The sequence below is a fragment of the Prunus avium genome, chromosome 4 (genome assembly GCF_965620075.1).
Source record: "Prunus avium chromosome 4, drPruAviu1.hap1.1, whole genome shotgun sequence".
In the NCBI taxonomy this organism is placed as follows: domain Eukaryota; kingdom Viridiplantae; phylum Streptophyta; class Magnoliopsida; order Rosales; family Rosaceae; genus Prunus; species Prunus avium.
This window is the reverse complement of record NC_142287.1, coordinates 29326458-29346862: the sequence shown is the minus strand read 5'-3', so window position 1 is coordinate 29346862 and position 20405 is coordinate 29326458. Positions and strand designations below refer to the sequence as shown.

At 37.0% G+C, this 20405-nt stretch overlaps 2 protein-coding genes across 2 annotated transcripts; one reads left to right on the top strand and one right to left on the bottom strand.

Annotated features, from left to right (window-relative positions):
- The first annotated feature begins 103 nt into the window (after nt 1-103).
- On the top strand, nt 104-2263 carry MC4 (metacaspase 4). The gene is made up of 2 exons (XM_021962553.2): nt 104-642; nt 1258-2263. Exons 1-2 carry the CDS (start codon nt 297-299, stop codon nt 2151-2153), a joined length of 1242 nt encoding a protein of 413 aa, XP_021818245.1. The 5' UTR covers nt 104-296; the 3' UTR covers nt 2154-2263.
- Nucleotides 2264-2379: 116 nt separating this feature from the next.
- EMB1135 (RING/FYVE/PHD zinc finger superfamily protein) lies at nt 2380-20283 on the bottom strand. The gene is made up of 32 exons (XM_021962552.2): nt 19622-20283; nt 17872-17937; nt 17518-17691; nt 17310-17440; nt 16643-16719; nt 14969-15150; nt 14763-14840; nt 13551-13683; nt 12568-12628; nt 12209-12290; nt 10952-11080; nt 10657-10800; nt 10475-10574; nt 10264-10395; nt 9821-9891; nt 9574-9746; nt 9362-9455; nt 7729-7826; nt 7514-7649; nt 7277-7383; nt 6662-6757; nt 6446-6533; nt 6232-6343; nt 5906-6017; nt 5699-5822; nt 5550-5627; nt 5347-5465; nt 4514-4567; nt 4323-4425; nt 3726-3854; nt 3060-3171; nt 2380-2766 (listed from the first exon to the last, which is right to left on the bottom strand). The coding sequence occupies exons 1-32, from the start codon at nt 20066-20068 to the stop codon at nt 2735-2737; spliced, it is 3774 nt and encodes a 1257-aa protein (XP_021818244.1). The 5' UTR covers nt 20069-20283; the 3' UTR covers nt 2380-2734.
- Nucleotides 20284-20405: the final 122 nt, after the last annotated feature.

The following is a 20405-nucleotide window of genomic DNA, read 5'->3' as shown; positions in this document are numbered from 1 at the left end:
CCAGCCCAAAAACAAAAAACCAATTAGAACAAATTTGAGTATATTATACTATAATTGGATCTTGGAAATAACCCTAATTCTTTAGGCAATTATTATCATGACCCCACACCCAGTCAGGCAGTCACCGATCCAATCCAATCAACGTATTACAAGATAAAGCAAAACTAATCAGTCCAATATTTTTTTCCTTTTTCTCAAAAGCCAGAAGAAAAAAAAACAGAGATCAAGAAAGAAAAACAGAGACCAGAGACAAAAAAAAAAAAAAAAAAGAGTGAGAGTGATCAGAATTGAGAGAAATGGCGAAGAAGGCAGTGCTGATAGGATGCAACTACCAGGGAACCAAGGCAGAGCTGAAGGGCTGCATTAACGACGTGAAGAGGATGCGCAGCTGCCTTGTGGACAGATATGGCTTCCGTGAAGACGACATCCAAGTTTTGATCGACTCAGATTCCTCCTACACTCAGCCCACCGGCAGAAACATCCGCCGGGCCATCACCAACCTCATCCGATCTGCCGATTCCGGAGACGTCCTCTTTGTCCACTACAGCGGCCATGGCACTCGCCTTCCTGCTGAGACTGGCGATGACGACGACACTGGCTATGATGAGTGTATCGTCCCCACTGACATGAACCTCATCACTGGTCTGCTTCTGATTGCTCTCTCTCTTGTTCTTTCTCTTTTTGTGGCCTGTTTTGGTTTTCAAGTTTTGGGTTTTGTTGGAAAATTCAGTCTGATATTTGTTTTGATGATTGATGATTATGTGGGTTGTCTCTGATGATTGTTTTAATGTGTTTGTTTCTTGTATCTGATGAACAAAATTGATGGATCATGGATAGAGTTGGAGCATTTCAGGAAAATTGACATCTTGTTTTGTTGATCCAAAGATTTTGGATCAACTGGATTTCTGTTCGGAAATCTGGATATTAATTTTAACTACTTGGGTTGTTGGTCTGCATTTGAATGATTCAAAGTGCTGATTCTGAGCTTGAATGATCTGCTTATGTTTTCAGGTTTGATATTGTGTTAAGGTCCAAAATTAGGTCATTTCTATCTAATTATCTTTCTAATACAAACTCAAAATAAACCTTAAGCTCAAAACACTGTAATCTAAATCTCAAAAGCAATATCAACATCGAAATAAGAGAAGAGTTTATTTATAAAGGTTCTAATGCTACTTTGAACATAATGTGATTGTTCTGTTTGTTCTTCGGTTGATATGACAAGTTCACAACCGTTGTGGAATGTATTTGCAACAGATGATGACTTCAGGGAGTTTGTAGACCAGCTGCCAGCAGGTTGCCGGCTGACAATTGTATCAGATTCTTGCCACAGCGGCGGCCTCATTGATGAAGCTAAAGAGCAGATAGGGGAGAGCACCAAAGGGGAAGAGCGCGAGTCTAGCTCCGGTTTTGGTGGATTCAAGAACTTCCTCAAGGACAGGGCAGAAGATGCACTTGAGTCTCGTGGAATCCGCATCCCGTCTGCATTGCGCCCCAATCGGCACCGTGAAGAAGAGTCTGATGACAGAGAAATTGAAACTGGATATGGGCACAGGGGCTATGTCAAAAGCAGGTCTCTGCCACTCTCAACTCTCATAGAGATACTCAAGCAGAAAACAGGAAAGGATGACATTGATGTTGGGAAGCTGAGGCCAACACTCTTCGATGTTTTCGGAGAAGATGCCAGTCCTAAGGTGAAAAAGTTCATGAAGGTCATCATGAACAAACTCCAAAACCATGAGGGCAGCAGCGGTGGGTTATTGGGGAAGATTGGAAGCTTGGCTCAAGGGTTTCTTGAACAAAAGCTTCAAGATAACGATGAGTATGCAAAGCCTGCTTTAGAGACACAAGTGGGTAGCAAGCAAGAGGTTTACGCCGGAGCAAACCACCGCGCTATTCCTGATGGTGGGATTCTCATCAGCGGTTGCCAGACGGACCAAACTTCAGCTGATGCCAGCCCTTCCGGAAATCCAACGGAAGCTTATGGGGCTCTTAGCAATGCCATTCAGATCATACTCTCTGAAAGAGATGGTGAAGTTACAAACCACCAGCTTGTTCTCAAGGCAAGGGAGACTCTGAAGAGGCAGGGTTACACTCAGCGACCTGGCCTATATTGCCATGACCACCATGTCGAAGCTCCTTTTGTGTGCTGATCTGAAGATTATATATATATTTATATATGGTGATAAATAATTATGAGTGAGGTACTTTGTGCTGTGATTCTGCTGATTTTATTTTCATGAAGGATTTCTTATTATTTTTATGTTCTTCACATAAAGGATTTTTTTTTTTTTCCAGACAAGGATTTTCTATTTCATCGATTATCTGAATGTCTTTGAACATAAAGGATCTTGTATTTCATCTAGTAAATGAATAATATTGAACAAAAATGAAGATTTTCTATTTCATCTAACCATTTGAATAACAACTGTATGACATTGATACAAATTAGTTCCAGCAGAACTATAACCAAGACAGCCTAGTAGACTAACCTCCATTGCCTTCAACAACAATGTCGATGATATACAAATAGGGGGAAAAATGGAGCCAATGGAGGGTGAGAGAAACAAAAAATCAAAATCAATGACTGCTTCCATTACGGTGTGCAGAAAAATCTGTTTTCTATTTCTTAGGTATTTGGCTTCTGCCTTCTGGAACTATTCCCGTGCCTCCGAGATTAACACGGCATATAGAGCAACTCACCAAAAATTTACAACCAGACTACTGCGTCATCTCAATCATCAATTTCTTGAACCCATGCAAAATCTGTAACATAATAAAAGCAGCCTCTGTCAAGGTAAACTTCTAAAACCAAACAAATGAGTTAATATCAGGCTGCATTAAACATGTGAACGGATTCCATTCATTAGCCTCTTTAGCCATTTAGGAATTTCACTTGAGTAAAAACAAGGTCAAGTTTAGCTAGACATGCCAAGAAATTAGTCAAGTAAATGCTCGCCGTTGAAAGAGTTTGGGTTGGAGTGTTTTTGAAAATTTTCTTACTGGTCAAGCATCAGAGCATAAAAAATAAAAAGAAATTAACGGAGAGGGGGAGAGACCTTGAAGTACGGATTCAACTGCTGCATTTGGGACAAAGAGACCGACAATTCTGCGGTTATCTGTCGTGGTTTCTATACGCACAACACGTAGCCGCTTGTGGCTTTGCCGGGCCTATTAAAATTGTCACAACAGTTAAAAAAATATATTGAAAATTGAGGCATGGATGAGATTGCTCACTAATGAACTATAAAGAAAATAGCCTACAACAATCAAAAGATGTATCCAAATAAACTTGTGTAATAATGGGATAACGAACAGGCAAACCAACACAACCTTAGTGGGAATAGCTTGGGAACCAATAAATCAAAGTAACAATTGCATTCTTCTTTTTGTATATTTAACTATATAGATGATGTTTCAACATAATGGATACACGTTTATTTTCTGGCAAAAGAAAGCATGTTTATTAAGTATTTCATTATATATTCTAATTGGTATCAGATAGTACCCAGAAAAATCAAAGAAGTAAACTTACCATGGAAACATTATACAAATGGCTGAAGATAACCATTATAATAAATAAATAAATAAAAGGTTATCTGTACTTTTCCTACATAAGAATTATCCAGGAACAATTAGGTGGAAGTTGGAACATTGACACTTATAACACAGCATTGTCATGATTATCCACAATGGAGAAACAGGCAGCAAATGAAAAAAGTTACCTGCTTAGAAAGAGCCTTTTCAATAGTGCCCCAAACAGGAAGAATGAGGCCACCTAATACATTTACTTCCTGCAGTCTTCTACCAACAGTACAGAAGTTGCCAAGCTTACAATTGCGCCCATGCATGCACTGCAAGTAAAGGTGAAGTCACAATATAACTACAATCAGCAAAAGATATAACTACAATCAGCAAAAGAGATATGTATGCACAACTAAGGAATTTTCAACTAATCCGCTTATATGAACTGTTATGCAGGTGTAGCAGTTTGAGTTCTTTTCTGGTAAAAGAAACAAAATCCCAAACTTCAAGAAAGATAGAGCCAGACTCGCACATAATTTCACCAGCAAAAAATTGCAATGATCATGAAAGTAAACATATTGCACCCTAAGGTTTGAATAAAATTGGTCCAACAATGGTTGCTTTTTCTTTCGTTCTTGATCATCATAGAAGAATAGTAAATTTTAATATACAAAAGATACAGATTTTCACCATTATAATATATATAACAACAACCAAGTCATACAATAGCAGTATAGCAACTATTTGTACCAAAAATTCAACAGCCATATCAAATTAAATTCATCAAGCCTCTACACCTGTTTGGACGAAACTTCATATTCATCTTCCCAACCACTGCGAGCCTTCTCTAATGTTGATGTTTTTCTGTATTTGTTTTTTAGCTCTGACAGAGGCATTTCTCTGGATAAGGGAAAAAAGTAGGTAAAAGTGAAACATAGATACTTTAAATACAAAAATAAATGGAGCGCGGAAATTATAAATTTGGTACCTTACTGACTCTCCAACAGCAGGACGGACTATCTTATACGATCCAGAGGTAGAACTGAAACACATTTAGGGTAAACCAATGAAAACAGAGAATCATGCAGCAGGATTCCCTAGTTAAAGGAAAAGAACCACGAACATCTAAATGTATCTTTTTATAATTAGTTGGCCACCATGGATATAGCTAAATTTCTCGGAACAGAGGTAAACCAATAAATTTTATCATGGCCCACAACATTCAGATTTCAACATCTTGAGGTTTTTAAGTTTATTGATCTCAAGTGAACAAATGATATTCCTCCGATTCGCTTCTCCAAACTGACATTTTAAACACATCAGCAAATTCGGGACCAATAATATCCAATCCAAAAAATCTGGGGATGGTTAGTTCTGTCAATTGCAGTTTGGCATAGTTTGCTCTTATCCAGTTCTATCAATTTATGAAATCGAAATTTCTTTGACACGATTCACGAAACAAGAAAATATACTTAATATAGACAATTAGGGAATAAAAGTATCAACTTCAAGTTCCTCTCAAAGTTTACCACTGCCTAAAGTCTAGGAGTTTGAGTCTTAACAAAGATGTGCAATTTATTTTTCACCACTTACGGTTGCAATTTGACTTGCAACCAGTATATACTAAGTTATGTCTCTTTCCCAGAATTCCAAAACAATTAAATGTAACGTGAACTAGCAATCATGAAGACAAACTCAATAAGAAAAAATTAATAATGAAACTGGTATATAAATGCACTTGAGTAATATTACCTAGAGCAACCATTGGCAGAACAATCCAAGTTTCAAAATAAAAAATACATACAACTAGAAATGAAGTACCTCTCAAAGGCTAATATGATATGACGTCTCCCCAGCCACTCCCTCCTAGATTCATAGAACCCATCATTGGCAGAAGCAAGCCCATCCTTTTGTTTCTCTTCAAGCATGGCACTCGCAGACTACCAAAGATGAACATAATTTAGTATGGTGAATTGACATAGTCATAATCACCACTCAACTACTCAGGTGGAAAAACAACGTACCTCCCACATGATCCCACGATCCAGGGTAAAAGTAAAAAGAACTGTCGAAGCTCCAGACATTTGATCAACATAAACAGTCTGCAACAAATTGGAAGTCAATATCGAGATATATATATAAAGCAAACAAGTGAAATTAAGCAAAGCTTGACCTTCGGAGTTCCTTGTAGCTCTATAACATTAGCTTTCATATCAACAATCCCAGAGTCAAGATTCCCTTCAATGCGTGCATTATGGATAATAAGATCCAAAATGCTAACAAAACACTCAAACAACCTGTGTTTTTTGATGATGTCAGCATATTAAGCCCAACTCTAATTACAATAAGGAAATTATTTTTTAATTGACAGATCTCGGACCTATTCTGTATATCAGGTGGCAATCCTAAAATTCGATTGAGGAAACGTCCAACATCATGCATATCTGATTCAACTATACGGCCAGAGAGCTTCCCATAATCTTTCCCAGTAGCTACATTACATATGGCAAGTACAAGTTACCATCAAGAGAAATATAAAAAATAGGTAAAAGCAGATTCACTGTGACACACTATTACACAAAATAAAATTCTTAAATCAATCAACTGTACTAGCATAGTATACAATTTGCAGTATATTTGAGGAAATAAAAGTTAGCGTTTAATATTTTATCCAACATAGTACTGTATAGCTTAAAAAAAGCTCACCATCCCTAACTATTCCTACAAAAACGAGAGAAGCTTTTGCCTTCACAATAAAATCTTGAATTGTCTCTGGTTTTTCAGATGAACATCCTGGCGGTACAACAGGCAGAGAATCCTGAAAACTGATTTCTAGTTATTTTACATTACAATTTAATTTTTACTTATATTAATATAATATGGAGGCAACTATAATTTTTCAGAAGAAGTTCATAAAAACCTGCTCCATAATTCCTCTATACATCAGCATCAAAGCTTTCTTTCCATAAGCACTATCATAATTATAGGCACTCAACGATAGGCCTGCCCTGCAATACATCAAACCAAATGATGAGATAGGCAAATGACTCACAGGATAAGGAATAAAATTACAGCACGTATTCTTATACCACAATGGAAACAACCAATGAATATACATCAACCAAATTCAACTAACCTGCGGTCACCCTGTGTTAGTGCTCCAAGAGATTCTAATCTCTTTGCAACAATGGATGCAAACCGACGTTCTCCACCAAGGTTAGTAAAGAGAAGCCTGCAAAGGAAAGGAGGGATTAAACTACTTTACCAACTTGGAAAAACACTAACCATACATGATTCTCATATCTGTCACAGCTTACACTAATCGCATTGCACAGAAAATGACAAATGAATCATTAGAAAAGTTTTCTTCTGTGAACAAATGAATTTGATTGATTCTCAAGAGACAGAAACTCACATAGTTGCAAAGCCACCGGTTGGCAGGGTTTAACCATAATTCAACCAAACTACTCATACATCAGCACGATACCATTGCATATGTTGAGCATTCAGTAATTAAGGATATCTGGTTGCACTAAAGCACTAATGATTCTGGATCTTATCCTGTCAACTAGGCACTCTGATACGCTACAGTGTACTGACTCGGTGGACAAACCTTTACTTCTAACAGTAGAGAAAGCTGGGTGCTTCTAACAGTACTGACTCGAGAGAAAACAAGCCCCGACTCATTTAGCTACACTTAAGATGGGTGAGCCAAATAAAAGAAACCAATTAAACATAAGTGTCTATCCACCTGTATTCAGGAGCAGAAGCTTGATTTGACCGATGAGTTCTTCCAAACTGTTGAATTGCTCGATCAGCACTCCAAGGAAGTTCCAGAGTTAGATGTACCCTTCTTCTCTGTTGTTAAATGTATAATACATGAGAGAGAGAGAGAGAGAGAGAGGTGGTGAAAAGATACATATCCAGTTTCACCACGCTGTAAGCCAGCAACTGATCAGAAGATACAGTTCTAGAAAAATAGGCATACCTGATTAGCAGCTCTTCTATCTGCCTGCAAAGACACACCAGCAGATCCAGCTTCAGAAATGATAGCAACCAACTTCTTGCCATCCATGAAAAGCTGCTTCTCATGCATGTTGACCATCTCCATGGAAATCTCCTTCCTAAACCAAAACATAGTTTAGCCAATTTAAAAAAAGTTCAAAATAAGTATGAGAGACAAAAAAAAATACAATAACTCACGTGTTCCGTGCCTGGTAGGTAACACCTTTCCCACCAGATGCCCTCACAAGCATACCTCGCCTTCCTGTCATTTCTGCTACTTTATCAGGGCCTCCAAGCTGCAGCCCACCCAAAAAAAGAAACTCTGTTGAGGCACTAAACAGAAAATGTTGAGGCCAACTGTTTGAGGGTTGTAGAATATGAATATCAGGTTGGAATCCGCAGTCTAGCAGTCTTGTCAAAGTGTGTAGATTGAATGGCTTGTACACAGCAGGATCACTGTTAGTGCTTCCTTTGTATATGGAGCAAGACTTATTGTCAATACAAGTAGACTTAAATGGAAATCAAAGATAGTGCTACCTTTCTATCAATCTCACTGATCTCCATTGGCTTTCAATCCCAGGCACAATGGCCTCTCTTACCTACCATCTTTCTTTCTTCGTAGGACTCTTACCCACCCATCTTAAGTCTTTAAATTTATATTTACTTGAACATACATTGTCATAACCATGCAGGATCGATACTTTTAAGCAAAGGCTGGTTTAAATCGGTTTGAACAAAACCAAAGGGTAAATCAGTTCGGGGTTTTTTTAAGGAGCAATGTTTAAAAAGTGATTTACAAGAATCAATTAGAGTAGGAATCATACAGGCACTTGAGATTAAAAGGGATAATTTTACGCATTTGATGATGATGCTTATGAAGAGTGAGCTTATTCAAGGAGTTTGGGTGGATATTGTTTCACTAGCAGTGAAGGTGTAGACCAGTAGCATAACTATCCTACCTTGGACCTTTGGGGGCTTCTCAAAAGGCAGAGTCAGTGCCGGATTCAATTTTTGAGCCTTAATTAAAAATGAATCAGAGCTTAGAAGAGGATATACCTATCAAAAGTTCCGAAAAAGACTTTAATTCGGAGTTAGAATGTGCAGCTGAAGAACTATGTTTTCAGTCTTCTTTTTGAGTAGTTTAATTCTAGGAATCTGTGGTAAGAGTTAGATTCATAGTGTTGATAGATTTACTACACCAGTAAATGTACCACAGGCATACGGGGTTTTCTTAACTCTGTTATTTATTGACACTCTGCTTAAGACTAAAAAGCGATGCATGGACCACTATACTTTGTAAATGTATACCAGAGACCTACTTCACAGATTTATTATCAGAGATGCCTGCTCTAGCATACAGAGATTTATGACCAAAAAATTTTGGTTCAATTTCAGTTTAGTACCCTGACTTTCATCTACAAGGCATGTTGGTACCTGTATTAGTACCTAACACCAGAACCTCATTAGTACTAAACTGAAATTGACCCAAATTTTTTTTAACAAGTATGCCCAAACATATGCATGAAAAATGCTTAATTTAATATAATTGTACAAATAAGAACAGATTTATTCCATTTAGACCTAACTCTTAACGATTTGAGCATCTAACAATTCATGAAAAGAAATAGAAACAGACTACAGCATGGAACACAGCTAAAGCCTCCAATAACTAACAGATCATAGGCAAGGCTCTTTCTAGTTAGAATTTGGAAGGAAAAAGAGGGCAAACATGGAGGTATCTACAAAGTTGGATAAAATTAAATTATGAACACGTGATTCAGTGTCTTCAAAATGACATGAGAAATAGAGAGAGAGAGAACATAACCACTACCTGATCAATGATATCATCCAAAGGATTGTTCGGAAGATTCAAAGAACGAACTAACTCCAATATTTTTAACTTACGATCCAAAGCTGCTTCATACCTACAAGGTTATGAAACTTATATTGATGCTGAAAATTACAATAAAACAATGAATGCCAATATGAAAAATAAGTTATTAAACATGAAACTCTTGTGGACAAAAACAAAATGAAACTAACCTCTTTGTAAGTTCGGCAATATACTCTTGTTTCTTTTTCAAAAAGTCTTCCGTTCTTTCCTTGCATGAATGACATGACCAATCTCCAGATACAACATCTGTCACAGGTGGGATAAGACATGCAGCATGCACCAGTTGGCCACAACAGGAACACTGAAGCAATTTCTTTCTTTCCTGCAGCAAGTATCTAATGGTTAAGAAATATACTGCAAGTGCTCAAACAATCTTAACATGTCAAATGGAATTACCTCCTCAGAACTGCAAATTTCACAAATTTGAAACTCGTCATCAGATTCAGTAGATTCATGAGCAGAATCAGCTGCATTGATCAAACAAAAATTGGAAATAAGAAGCAAAGATAGTATAGCAGTTGTACTGCTTTTCACCCAAACATAGAATAAAACATGTCGTGATTGCTGTAAAATGCCCCCAAAAGGAGAAGATTGAAAAGAAAAAAACTATATGAACAGTTGCATTGAATATATCAGTAGGTGCATTCTGCAAACAGACTAAAACGTGATGCACCAATAAAAACAATAGAGAGATTTGTGTCGATATTACAATGAGGATCCAAACAAGACATGTTTGCGAGGTAAATTTCTTGTGAAGAACAAGAAGATACCAGAGACATAATATAAGGGTCCAAAAAGACATGTGTTACTCTATTATCAGCCAGTTTCTAAAAACTCACTTTCAGATTCTTCATCACTTTCGTCATCACTTGCAGGTTTCCATTTTGCGACTTTCCTCACTCTCCCTTTCATTGAAACACCAGGAGTTGCTGAGTGCCTCTTGCGCTGCAGCTCCTTTACACTTTCTTCTCCTATTATAACTCAAGAAAGTAAATTGGTAGTGGCATTAAAATAAACGATGCAAACAATTGTACAAAATCGCATATATACCTTCAAGAGGTTCAGGCTTTTCAGGCAAAGGATAATTTTCCTCAACAAATTTGAGTAACAGTTCTCGAGGTCCAGAAATAAAATCATCAAGTTCAAGACCCTGCTTAAGCAAGGACACACAAAATAAATGAAGATTGTACACATCAAAAACCAAATACATCAGGAAAAACCAATGTGCTCACGTATTTGGTCACAGCTTCCTCCGTTCGCGCCTCTCCAGTACTCTGAAGGCCAATAACCACACACTTTCCATCCATCAATGCTTGCTTAGCTAGTCTTACAGCAGCCGGCACCTTAGCTGACATACACATATGCCTAAAGAAACGCTGCAATATATGCACAAAACCAATAACAACAAAAGGCCAATAAATTTGTAATTAAAAAAAATCTAAAGACATAAATGTGAAAATTTTAGAAAACAATTGAAAAAAAAAAAATGTAAACCGACAACATCCAAGAACAGTGAATATTAGATACCTGATGGCTAGCCCAATATAATCGCCAGACTTGACTAGAATTGGGCCTTTCATTAGTGATAAACGCAGCTGCTGATAGTATATCCAATCGCAGCTCTGTCCAAAACCCTGCCGCTTTTTCGTACATGTCCTAAGAAGACAACAAAGTAACATAAATAAATAAAATTTTAAAAAAATCTTTAGAAAATTCAAAATATCAAATAACCAGGGAGAAAACTATGCCCCATTTGAAGTTAGTAAGTATGCAGACCCTCACCAAAGGAGAAAGAAAAAAAAAGTAAATTTATGGGGAGAGGCGCTTTACTTAACAACTAGAAAGTCTCAGGTCTTGACCCTCAAATATGCCTTAAGGTGTTTCTGATGAAATTGTTGAATTATCCGGGTCTAATGAAAAATATATAATTTCTTCCATATCTAGTCTTCTTCCCTCTTTCTATCTCAAAATATCTCTGTATAGATGTATCTTTCTCTCTCTCTCTCTCTCCTATTCTTCAAACTTCAAGGAACCTTGCACATCCAGTTGTCCTCTATTGCAGATCAATATTCAAAATTAATTAAAACAAACAGGCAAGCATTTGGTGCATGCTATCATTACAAATTTTGTCTTTATGAATTATTCTGAACCTGTTAAAACAATCATTTATCTTTTCTTTTTTTTCTCTTTTGCAGATCAATATTCAAAATTATGAAACACAAGCAGTCAAGTCAACAACCCCTTTCACTTTCTCATATATAAATATATATATTTTATATATAAAAAAACCTTTCACTTTAATTATCAGACTATTTTCATGACAAAGGCAGTTAGTATATGAGAATCTACAGTCTACCTCACAATGAAGAAACTTGATAAGAATCATAAGCAAATTTCCCTAACCTAAGAAATACTGAATTGTTCTTTTACGCCTTGAAGCAATCTTCCATGCGTATAGATTCACTGCTAGAGTAACACTGTACATAGCCAGACAATGTACCCCACATGACCGTTGTCATTATCTTTGAACAATTACCCATGAGTTGGGACAGAAGGGGGCCAAACATGCATGTCATGGGAATTTCTAAACTCAGAATAAGCAATAATAAGCATCTCACAGGTGTTAATCAAGGGCCCGTTAGTAACCTTTTTTCTTTCTTTCTTTTTTCCTATTTTGGATTTAAGATACAGAAAGTTAGTAGGCAAGTCTGTGTCACATGTTAGCAAGTAAACTGAAACAGGGTAGATTTCATATAAACATGTTAGCACATGAGTACGCCATACCATCATTTCAGGTTCTAGCGGTGCTTCAACAACTTCAAACTCTGCCCCTTTGTAGCTAAGAGTCCGACATACATACATCCCCCTGAAATATTAAATAATACAATTTAAAACATATTTTTATTTCATAATACTGATGGCACTCTAATAAGGGCCTAAGTTGAGGACTTGCACATCAGTTATCAGATCATACATGGACAGATGAAATGCACAGTAGGTGAAGTGAGTACATTTAATCCGTCTATATTTGATTTAAGAGCTTACATGCAAGCCCTCAAATTGAGTCCCCAAACTTAGATCCTTATTACATTGCCTTTGCTCCTAATGTATCTTTTACACGTAACTATCCTTCTCCGTGTTACCTTGCTTTCATGTCCATGGCAACAAGTTCGAGTGCTCCAACACCTCCTTTCTCAAGAGCACCTACAGACTATGCTGTTAGAAAATACACTTTCTAGTATCTGTTAACCAGGTACTCAAATATAGAAAGTGACACAATATGTATAGGTTGGCGGGAGAGAGAGAGAGAGAGAGAGAGAGAGAGAGAGAGAGAGAGAGAGAGAGAGAGGGGAGGAGGAGAAGGGAGAGGGCATACACCTAAGCAGTCACATGTATGTGCGTGTGTATATATACACAAAGAAGAACATATGATACATAAGACACACCAAAATTTCTTGTTTCATATCCCAAAAATAGTAACAAAAGAAAATAATGATGATGTGCCAACCAAGCAATCTAATCCTCCAGCAAATTATAGATGTAGAATAATATAAGAACATAAATGTTGGACTACATGAATTTGTTTCAGTTGCTCCCACTGGCTGAATGGAAACACATCCTACCAAAAGGGTACCATTCTAAGCCGAATTCACCCATGATTAAATGATATCTAAAGATACTCCATGTTAATTGATACCTCACAAATGAAATTGCATACGGTCTAACCTCTAAATAACAAAACCATTTTAGGATAGTAGCAAAGTGGGGAAGATAAAAAGGAAAGAAAATTTGGAACAACAATCATGTTGCCAAAAGAAAAAGAAAAAATTGAGTATAACAGAAAAGCCAGGTGTTTCTCAGAGAGACATAGAGGTAGAGAGGGAGGTTTCAGCTAAACATGATAGCACCACAACTGTTTTACTGATTTAAGCATCAAAATTAATTTAGGATAAAGGAAACTAAACTAGATCCAGCAGACATCGTAGTGCAAATGATTTTTTCCTATTTTTATGTGATTTCATATTAAAAAGCAATATATATAAAATAAAAATTGGAAGGAGAAGTGAGTAATAGAGTTTATAAACAAGAAAAAGAAATATATTGGTACTTCAAACAAAAACCCCACCTAGAAATTCACGGAAATCAGAAAAGGATGTTCCAGGACCCCAAAGACCAAGCCGTACCATGTAACCCATATTCCGTGGTTCGGATGCACCAGTTGCTGAGCAATAAATAACACGAGCTTCAGGAAGCCGAGCCTGTGATGATAAAATATTAATATTACAAGTTAATAGACTCACTATATCCTATTCTGCGCCCTTTTACCACTACATATCATTTTTTCATTATTCAGAGGAGCCATCGGTATCGCAGTCATGCATATATGCATGATGTGTTTGTAAATGTGATGCCTGTGTGTCAAGTATACAGTTTGAGTACTTGGTAATTTCCTTTGGGGTTGTTTTGATACACTTGAATATTTATTAAAAGGGAAAATAATCAACAAGGAGGCTTTCACTGCTGCCACAGAAAGGTGTGTAACATGATGGATTTCCTTCCTTTGGCTAAAGCGATTGAGGGAGAAAACTCCCAACCAATAAAAAACTGGCCATAAGATATTTAAATAGGTTAAAACAGAGGATGAGTTTCAGGGTAACGAAGAACTTTCCCTCAAATGTTTGATTTTCAATGATAAATGATTTGTCTATAAGAATCTTTTTCTGCAAACTTTATTTAGTTAATCCAGTTATGAGTTAATTAATTGCAGTGCAAATGTCAAACATAGAGAGTGTAGATTAGAGAAGAATGACATGGCGACTATTATCAGCACTCCATCAGCACTCCTCAGATCAAATTTCAAATACAACATATCAATACGCTTTGCCCAAATTTGAGTGCACATGATTCATTTTTCAAAAAAATAAGGGGATAGTAGAAAAATAAAATGAAAGAGTGATTCGATTGAGTCTCAACTTGACCTCAAGTTTCATTTAGCTTAATAATTTAATCATAAACCTCCATGTTTCTTAATTTCTATTACCCATATCCATTCTTAATTCAAGTTTAACTGACTTAAAGGATCTCATGGAAAACCTTATCGACGTTATTGTCATTAGTATTTATTTTTAGCTGGATAACATGAATACAACATACCCTACTAAGTTTATCTGAAATAAGAGTTTTATCAGACTTAATAAAGTAAAATGAAAAATCAGGACTCTGCAAACTCAAATATCTTAAACATTTCTATAAAATACCCCATAATAAAACTATTAATCTAATTCTTATACAATGACTACAAATTAGGAATATATATGCAGTAAATGCATCTTCAAACCTGAATGTCAAGAACTGCTTCCCCAGTACGTGTTGGCTGACTTCCAGATTCAGGCACCAGATTTTTGGCTTTGTGGCACTACAATGAAGCCATTGACCCTTAGCAATAAAAAGCAAAGCATATTGACACCATGGAATTTTTTTTTCCATCAATTAAAGCACAAAGTAAAAGTCATAATAAAAATATTTACAACGAAAATATACTACCTCATCAAATATGATAAGGCCATCATATCCTGATCCGCACCACTGCTGTAGCTGCTGCATACGTGAACGACCTTTCTCAGAGGATGCAATGAGGCTGCTGTATGTAAGGAAAATAACTCCTTCCTTAACGCCAACAGACTTTGAATCAAGTTTAGAATATGGCAGCTTGTTCAAGGCGTGAACTGCAAGCGAGATTATATATATTGTAATACTGTTCTGAAACAGAGCCTCTTGTGCATGAAAGAATAGCTTAATTCCAATTGGAGAATATTTTAAATTCAGAAACTTAGCAACCTGTAGCTAAACCTAAGCAGAGTGCCAGTGCCATACTCTATCTGCAAATTTTATCTTTTCTGTCTTCTCGTCCTTCTCTATTTTTGGCATGTGGCATTGTCTCATGATAGTATGATACCAAAACCCCTTACCAGTGATATACCAATAAGTTCAACCAAGCCCAAGCCAAACCAGAGTTTGAACAAAAAGTTGTAAACCTTAATCCTTTACATTTTGAATAGCAATTGCATATTCTTTGCTAGAATAATGGGAACTTCATGACTTAAAGCATAGTTTCAGTAGCGCGGTCTATAGACATGCTATCGCCACTTACTTTCCAGTTTCCACCCACAATTGTAGGCCTAATTCATCTGTATCAATTTTTCCTGGCAGTTCTAAACTTGACTGCTTTCCATTATTAAATCATCCTCACAGCATTTTCAAATGTCATTAAGCTTCAAATGTCATTAAGCTTTAAAGCATCAAGTTATGACACCCCAGAAAAGAACCATTAACCACAGCAACATACTGTGCAATAACTTCATGTGAGCATTTGGCTGGATTGGAATGCAGCCATCTGCTAGCTTTCCAGTCAAAGTATGTTTTAAGTTTTGTTCTTTGCTAGAAGTTCTTCGTTTTGCTTGGTCTAACTGCTATTTCGCTGTTTAGACTTCTTTTGTGGCCATCTTGGCCACCTTGTGTTTTTTTATTGTCATGGTGCAACAAAATTCTGTTTCCTTTTAAAAAAAAAAAATTTATATATGCAATTATGCATGAGTGAGTTTTCACAATTTGTTTAGATATACAAATTGAACTTCAACATACACAGGAAGAATTAGACAAAGCATGTTTACAAAAAAGCACAAACACACATACAAGAAAAAAATGATACGGCATACATAAATTAAGCAACACAAAAAATTAACCGAGGAAGCAACTAGTCTAACGAGACAAGTTCTGTTCAATAGGAGCGTCAAATGTTTTCACATAATGGGAGATCTATGTACTTGTTTTACTGTTTCTTCCTGTTATTGGTGGATTACTTGTCCACCTTCTTGTATGGTTTTTATGAAATAAAACTTCTCTTTAAAATATATATATATATAGGAGCGTCAAATGTAATTATTCCTCAAACTCTAACATGATTTTTTTAAAGCAATAAAAGAAGGGCAAAAGTACAATTCATAACTATTTAAATAATTTGCATCACATATATCTTCTCTAACCTTCTAATTGCTTCCTCCAATGTTAAATTCAAATGAAATATTCATATGTCCAGAAATTGTGATGCTTTAATGAGTAATTTGTATCGTTAAAAAAGTAATTAAAAATAAAATTTATTCACATACATCATATAAAGTCTCTTATTGCAACTTTAAAAAAAATTGATGCCTTATTTACCTTCAATAGAAGTTGCACCTACATCATCTAAGTCTCTTCTTGCATCAAACTTCAAATCTGAACCAACAGAAACCCACCTGTTTAAGATCAATGCAGAGAGGAGAAAAGCATTAAATAAAGATTATTTGAAAAGCATAATTCCAGCCAGCCTAGCATAATACTTAGTAATGTAATTCCAACCAACATAATAAAACACACTCACCAACTTTTTCTTACTACATTAAAAGTAGATAAAAATACTGAAACTCCCACGATTGAGTTTCTTTGACATGTTTTAAGTGTGACAACTTATTTTTGAGTGGCAGAAAAAAGTTACTGTCACCTAGTAACTTCACCCCTAACACAGAAAATTGGTTTCTTTTGGAGTGCATATGATTTTTTTCTCAGACTTTGTGTCTATTTACTTCTTCTGTTAGTGTCTTAACTTTCCACATGAAACATGTATTAAAAGACGTTTGTATAAGTGATTTTCAAACGTTACTAACAATCTGTATTTGAGTAGCAGTAACAGTTACAATTATAAGTAAGCAACAATTTCAATAGGTACTAGCTTAGAATAGGATCGGAGAGACTATTTTGCTCCATGTCATCTTTATTTGTCTGCATGGGCTCCATTTTGTCCTTTTATGCAAATGAAGTCAAACACAGACTGCAAGCCAAAACTTACACTGCTTTCCTCATCCCATGGTGCCAATTCTCCCATATTAACCCTGCTATTGTTCGACCTTTCCCCACACCAGCTCCGTCTCCAACAAAGAATCCTGCCCTCTCTCCACTTGGAAGATGCTGGAGGTGTCTCTGTCAACAAAACGAAAACTATTTTACAATGGAGCAGACAATTGAAAATTGACAAGAAGAGTGGCAATAAGAGCAACCTGACAAGCATAGACCAATGTCTCAATCTGTAAACATGATAAAGCCTTTAAATTTTCCAGATCATCCTTGATTTTTAGATCATAAGTGGGCTCCGGTGGCTGCACAGCAGACAAGGATGATGTTTCCACAACGGGATCTGGATGAGGAGGTCCAATGGATAATTTTGGAGGGCGCTGCACAAAAGCAACATAAAGTGTATCTGAGATGCCAGTTCCAGAGGCTTAAATAACGATTGAAGACACTAAAATTGTAAAAGCAAAAGAAAACCGCAATATAGAACTTGTAATCATGAAATCCTAACAATTATGAAAAAAAATACAAAGTACTTGTTAATGGAAAACTGAAACACTCACATAGTCTGTAAATGTTTCTCCTGCCGTCCCGCCTTCATCTTCTTCTCGCTCCACTTCAATGGCTACCTGACATATTCAAAAGCAGCAGGGAGAATATAAGCCTACATGTAAGAACCTGGCCAACAAGACTTCAAAATATAAACAAATCTATATGAATGCCAATTTTTTAACTGTATCAAATGTTGGATTTTGTATTTTTCAACACTTCCACTCACATGTGGCCAAACTAGGCCTGACACGTCGATGAGTTGCATGCTTTAATACGGTAGTACCATAGCTTAGAATATCTAACCTGGTATTTTTGTATTCAGAACACAAACAATTGTTGACTGCATAGATTTCAAAACTAGAAATAACCAACATGGGATTAACATAAAATATATGTACAAATATATATATATATATATATATATATATATATATATATATAAGAAGCAAGAACCTATATTAAAAACAAGTATAAAGCATGATGGACTAGAAGTCCGTCAGGAACATAATTCGTTTTAAATTATTGACAGAAATGGACACAAGTTGACATGAAATAACTAGGTAAACAACAAATACCCCACTGACAATGAAGTAGGTCTGCCATGTCGTGTCACCTATAATCAGTGTGTCATGTTCATGTTGAGCTAACATAACACAACAGTGTATTGCACTCATATCTTCTTTTTCTTGTCGTGTCAATTAAACTCTAAAACCATCACCAAAAACAGGAATTACCACCCCTAGCCACAACAAGTGTATGTATTTGCTTTACAGACTTAATATACATGTTACTTATTGATGGGAAGAATTCATTAAATTGACACAAAGGAGTGCAGCACCGTAATATTACACCTGGCTTTATAGTAGAACATATTAGAAGCTCACTAAATAACTTATAATGCGTCCAAAAAGACGCATATGCAGCATTTTGTGATTACAGTTAAGCTTTCGTGAATTCTGAAAAAATCGCTGGAGATTTTCAAATAGAATTAAAAGAAATTTAGAGTTGAGTGCCGAGGCTTTGCAAGTTCAAATGCTGCACTAGGGTTCTGACCCGAAATCATTATTCTTTTAATTTAAATAATCTGGTAGAAGTTTCTCAACCATTCCCTACCATAAGTTTCCCTTTTGATTTTCCTTTTGATTTTTATTAAACTGCAGTTAAATTAATTTAAACTCCAAGGACAAACAAATATGTTGGAAAAACAGAGACTTTGGGCACATAAGTGGACACTTATCCCTTGTTAATGGTCGCCCAGTCAAGAACACTGCTCCCCAATAACAAACACATAGGAAAAACAAAGACTTGGAGCACATAAGTGGACACTTATCCCTTGTTAGTGGTAGCCCAGTCAAGAACACCGTTCACAAATAACAAACATATAGGGAAAACAGTGACTTTGAGCACATAAGTGGACACTTATCCCTTGTTAGTAGTCGCCCAGTCAAGAACACCGGTCCCAAATAACAAACATATAGGAAAAACAGAGACTTTAAGCACATTAATACAAAAAAGAACACCATTCCCAAATAACAATCCCTAGTAGACACCTCCAATATATACTGGTTAGAATTCTATATTCTCATGGTGGGAAGTAATGGAACTGCACAGAAAGGAATTTTTTTGGCATTTTACTAGTTTTAGCTACCAAGGAAGCAAAGTATTACTAGTACTCATAGCATTAGCATTAACACATTTCAAACTTTCATTTCCACATTCCCGCAATTTCTCAGCAACCAAACAATTGTGTTCAACAATTACCTCATTGACCTCCTCGGGAGGAGGCGGCAGGGGCAGGCGGGGAGAGAAGAACTGTTGGAGCTTTGACACGTCGACGGCGAGGTCAACTTGACACTGAGGGCACCGGAATCTCGCGAGGCCATGAGGCACGTTGAGGATGGCCTTGCAGTTGGCGCAGGGGAGCTGGATCTTCGTGGGATCCACGCCATGGGCCGCCCCATGGGGCTGCAGCGGAGGAGGAACTGTGCCCTTGTTGGGCCCATGTGGGGGCAGCGGGGCATGGGCCGGGGCCCGGGTCATCAGCTCCGGCGGCAGCATCTGCGGCAATTGGCACGTGTCGCACGAGAATTCGGTGGCCTCCACCGTCAGGATCTTACCGCAGCCGGCGCAGCGCACCTGCACTCCACCTCCGGTCCCACCACCGCTCTTGGATGGCGGTGGGACTGAAGGAGGTTGATGCTGCTGCATCGCACTGGATCAGTAACGCCCTCCTCGTTTTGCTTTCTCTAATCTCTTTCTCTCTGGCTCGCTCAAACGGCTTCAATTTGGTTGAATTGAGCTTTGGATTGAGAGAGAGAGAGAGAGGTTAAGGCGCGAAGAGAGAGGGTTTGGGAGTTTGGGGGTTTTTTTCCCACTTTCTCTCTCTGTGTGTTTTTGGTTTTTGCCTCGGTGGAGAGTAATTATGAGATCAAAGTGACGTTTGAGATTTCGTTCTTTATCCGAGCCAACTGTAGGCTCGGGCTGGCATGTGCATTAGGCACGTGACATTCCCCGTTTTAAAATTTTTCTATTTTCGTTTGCCATC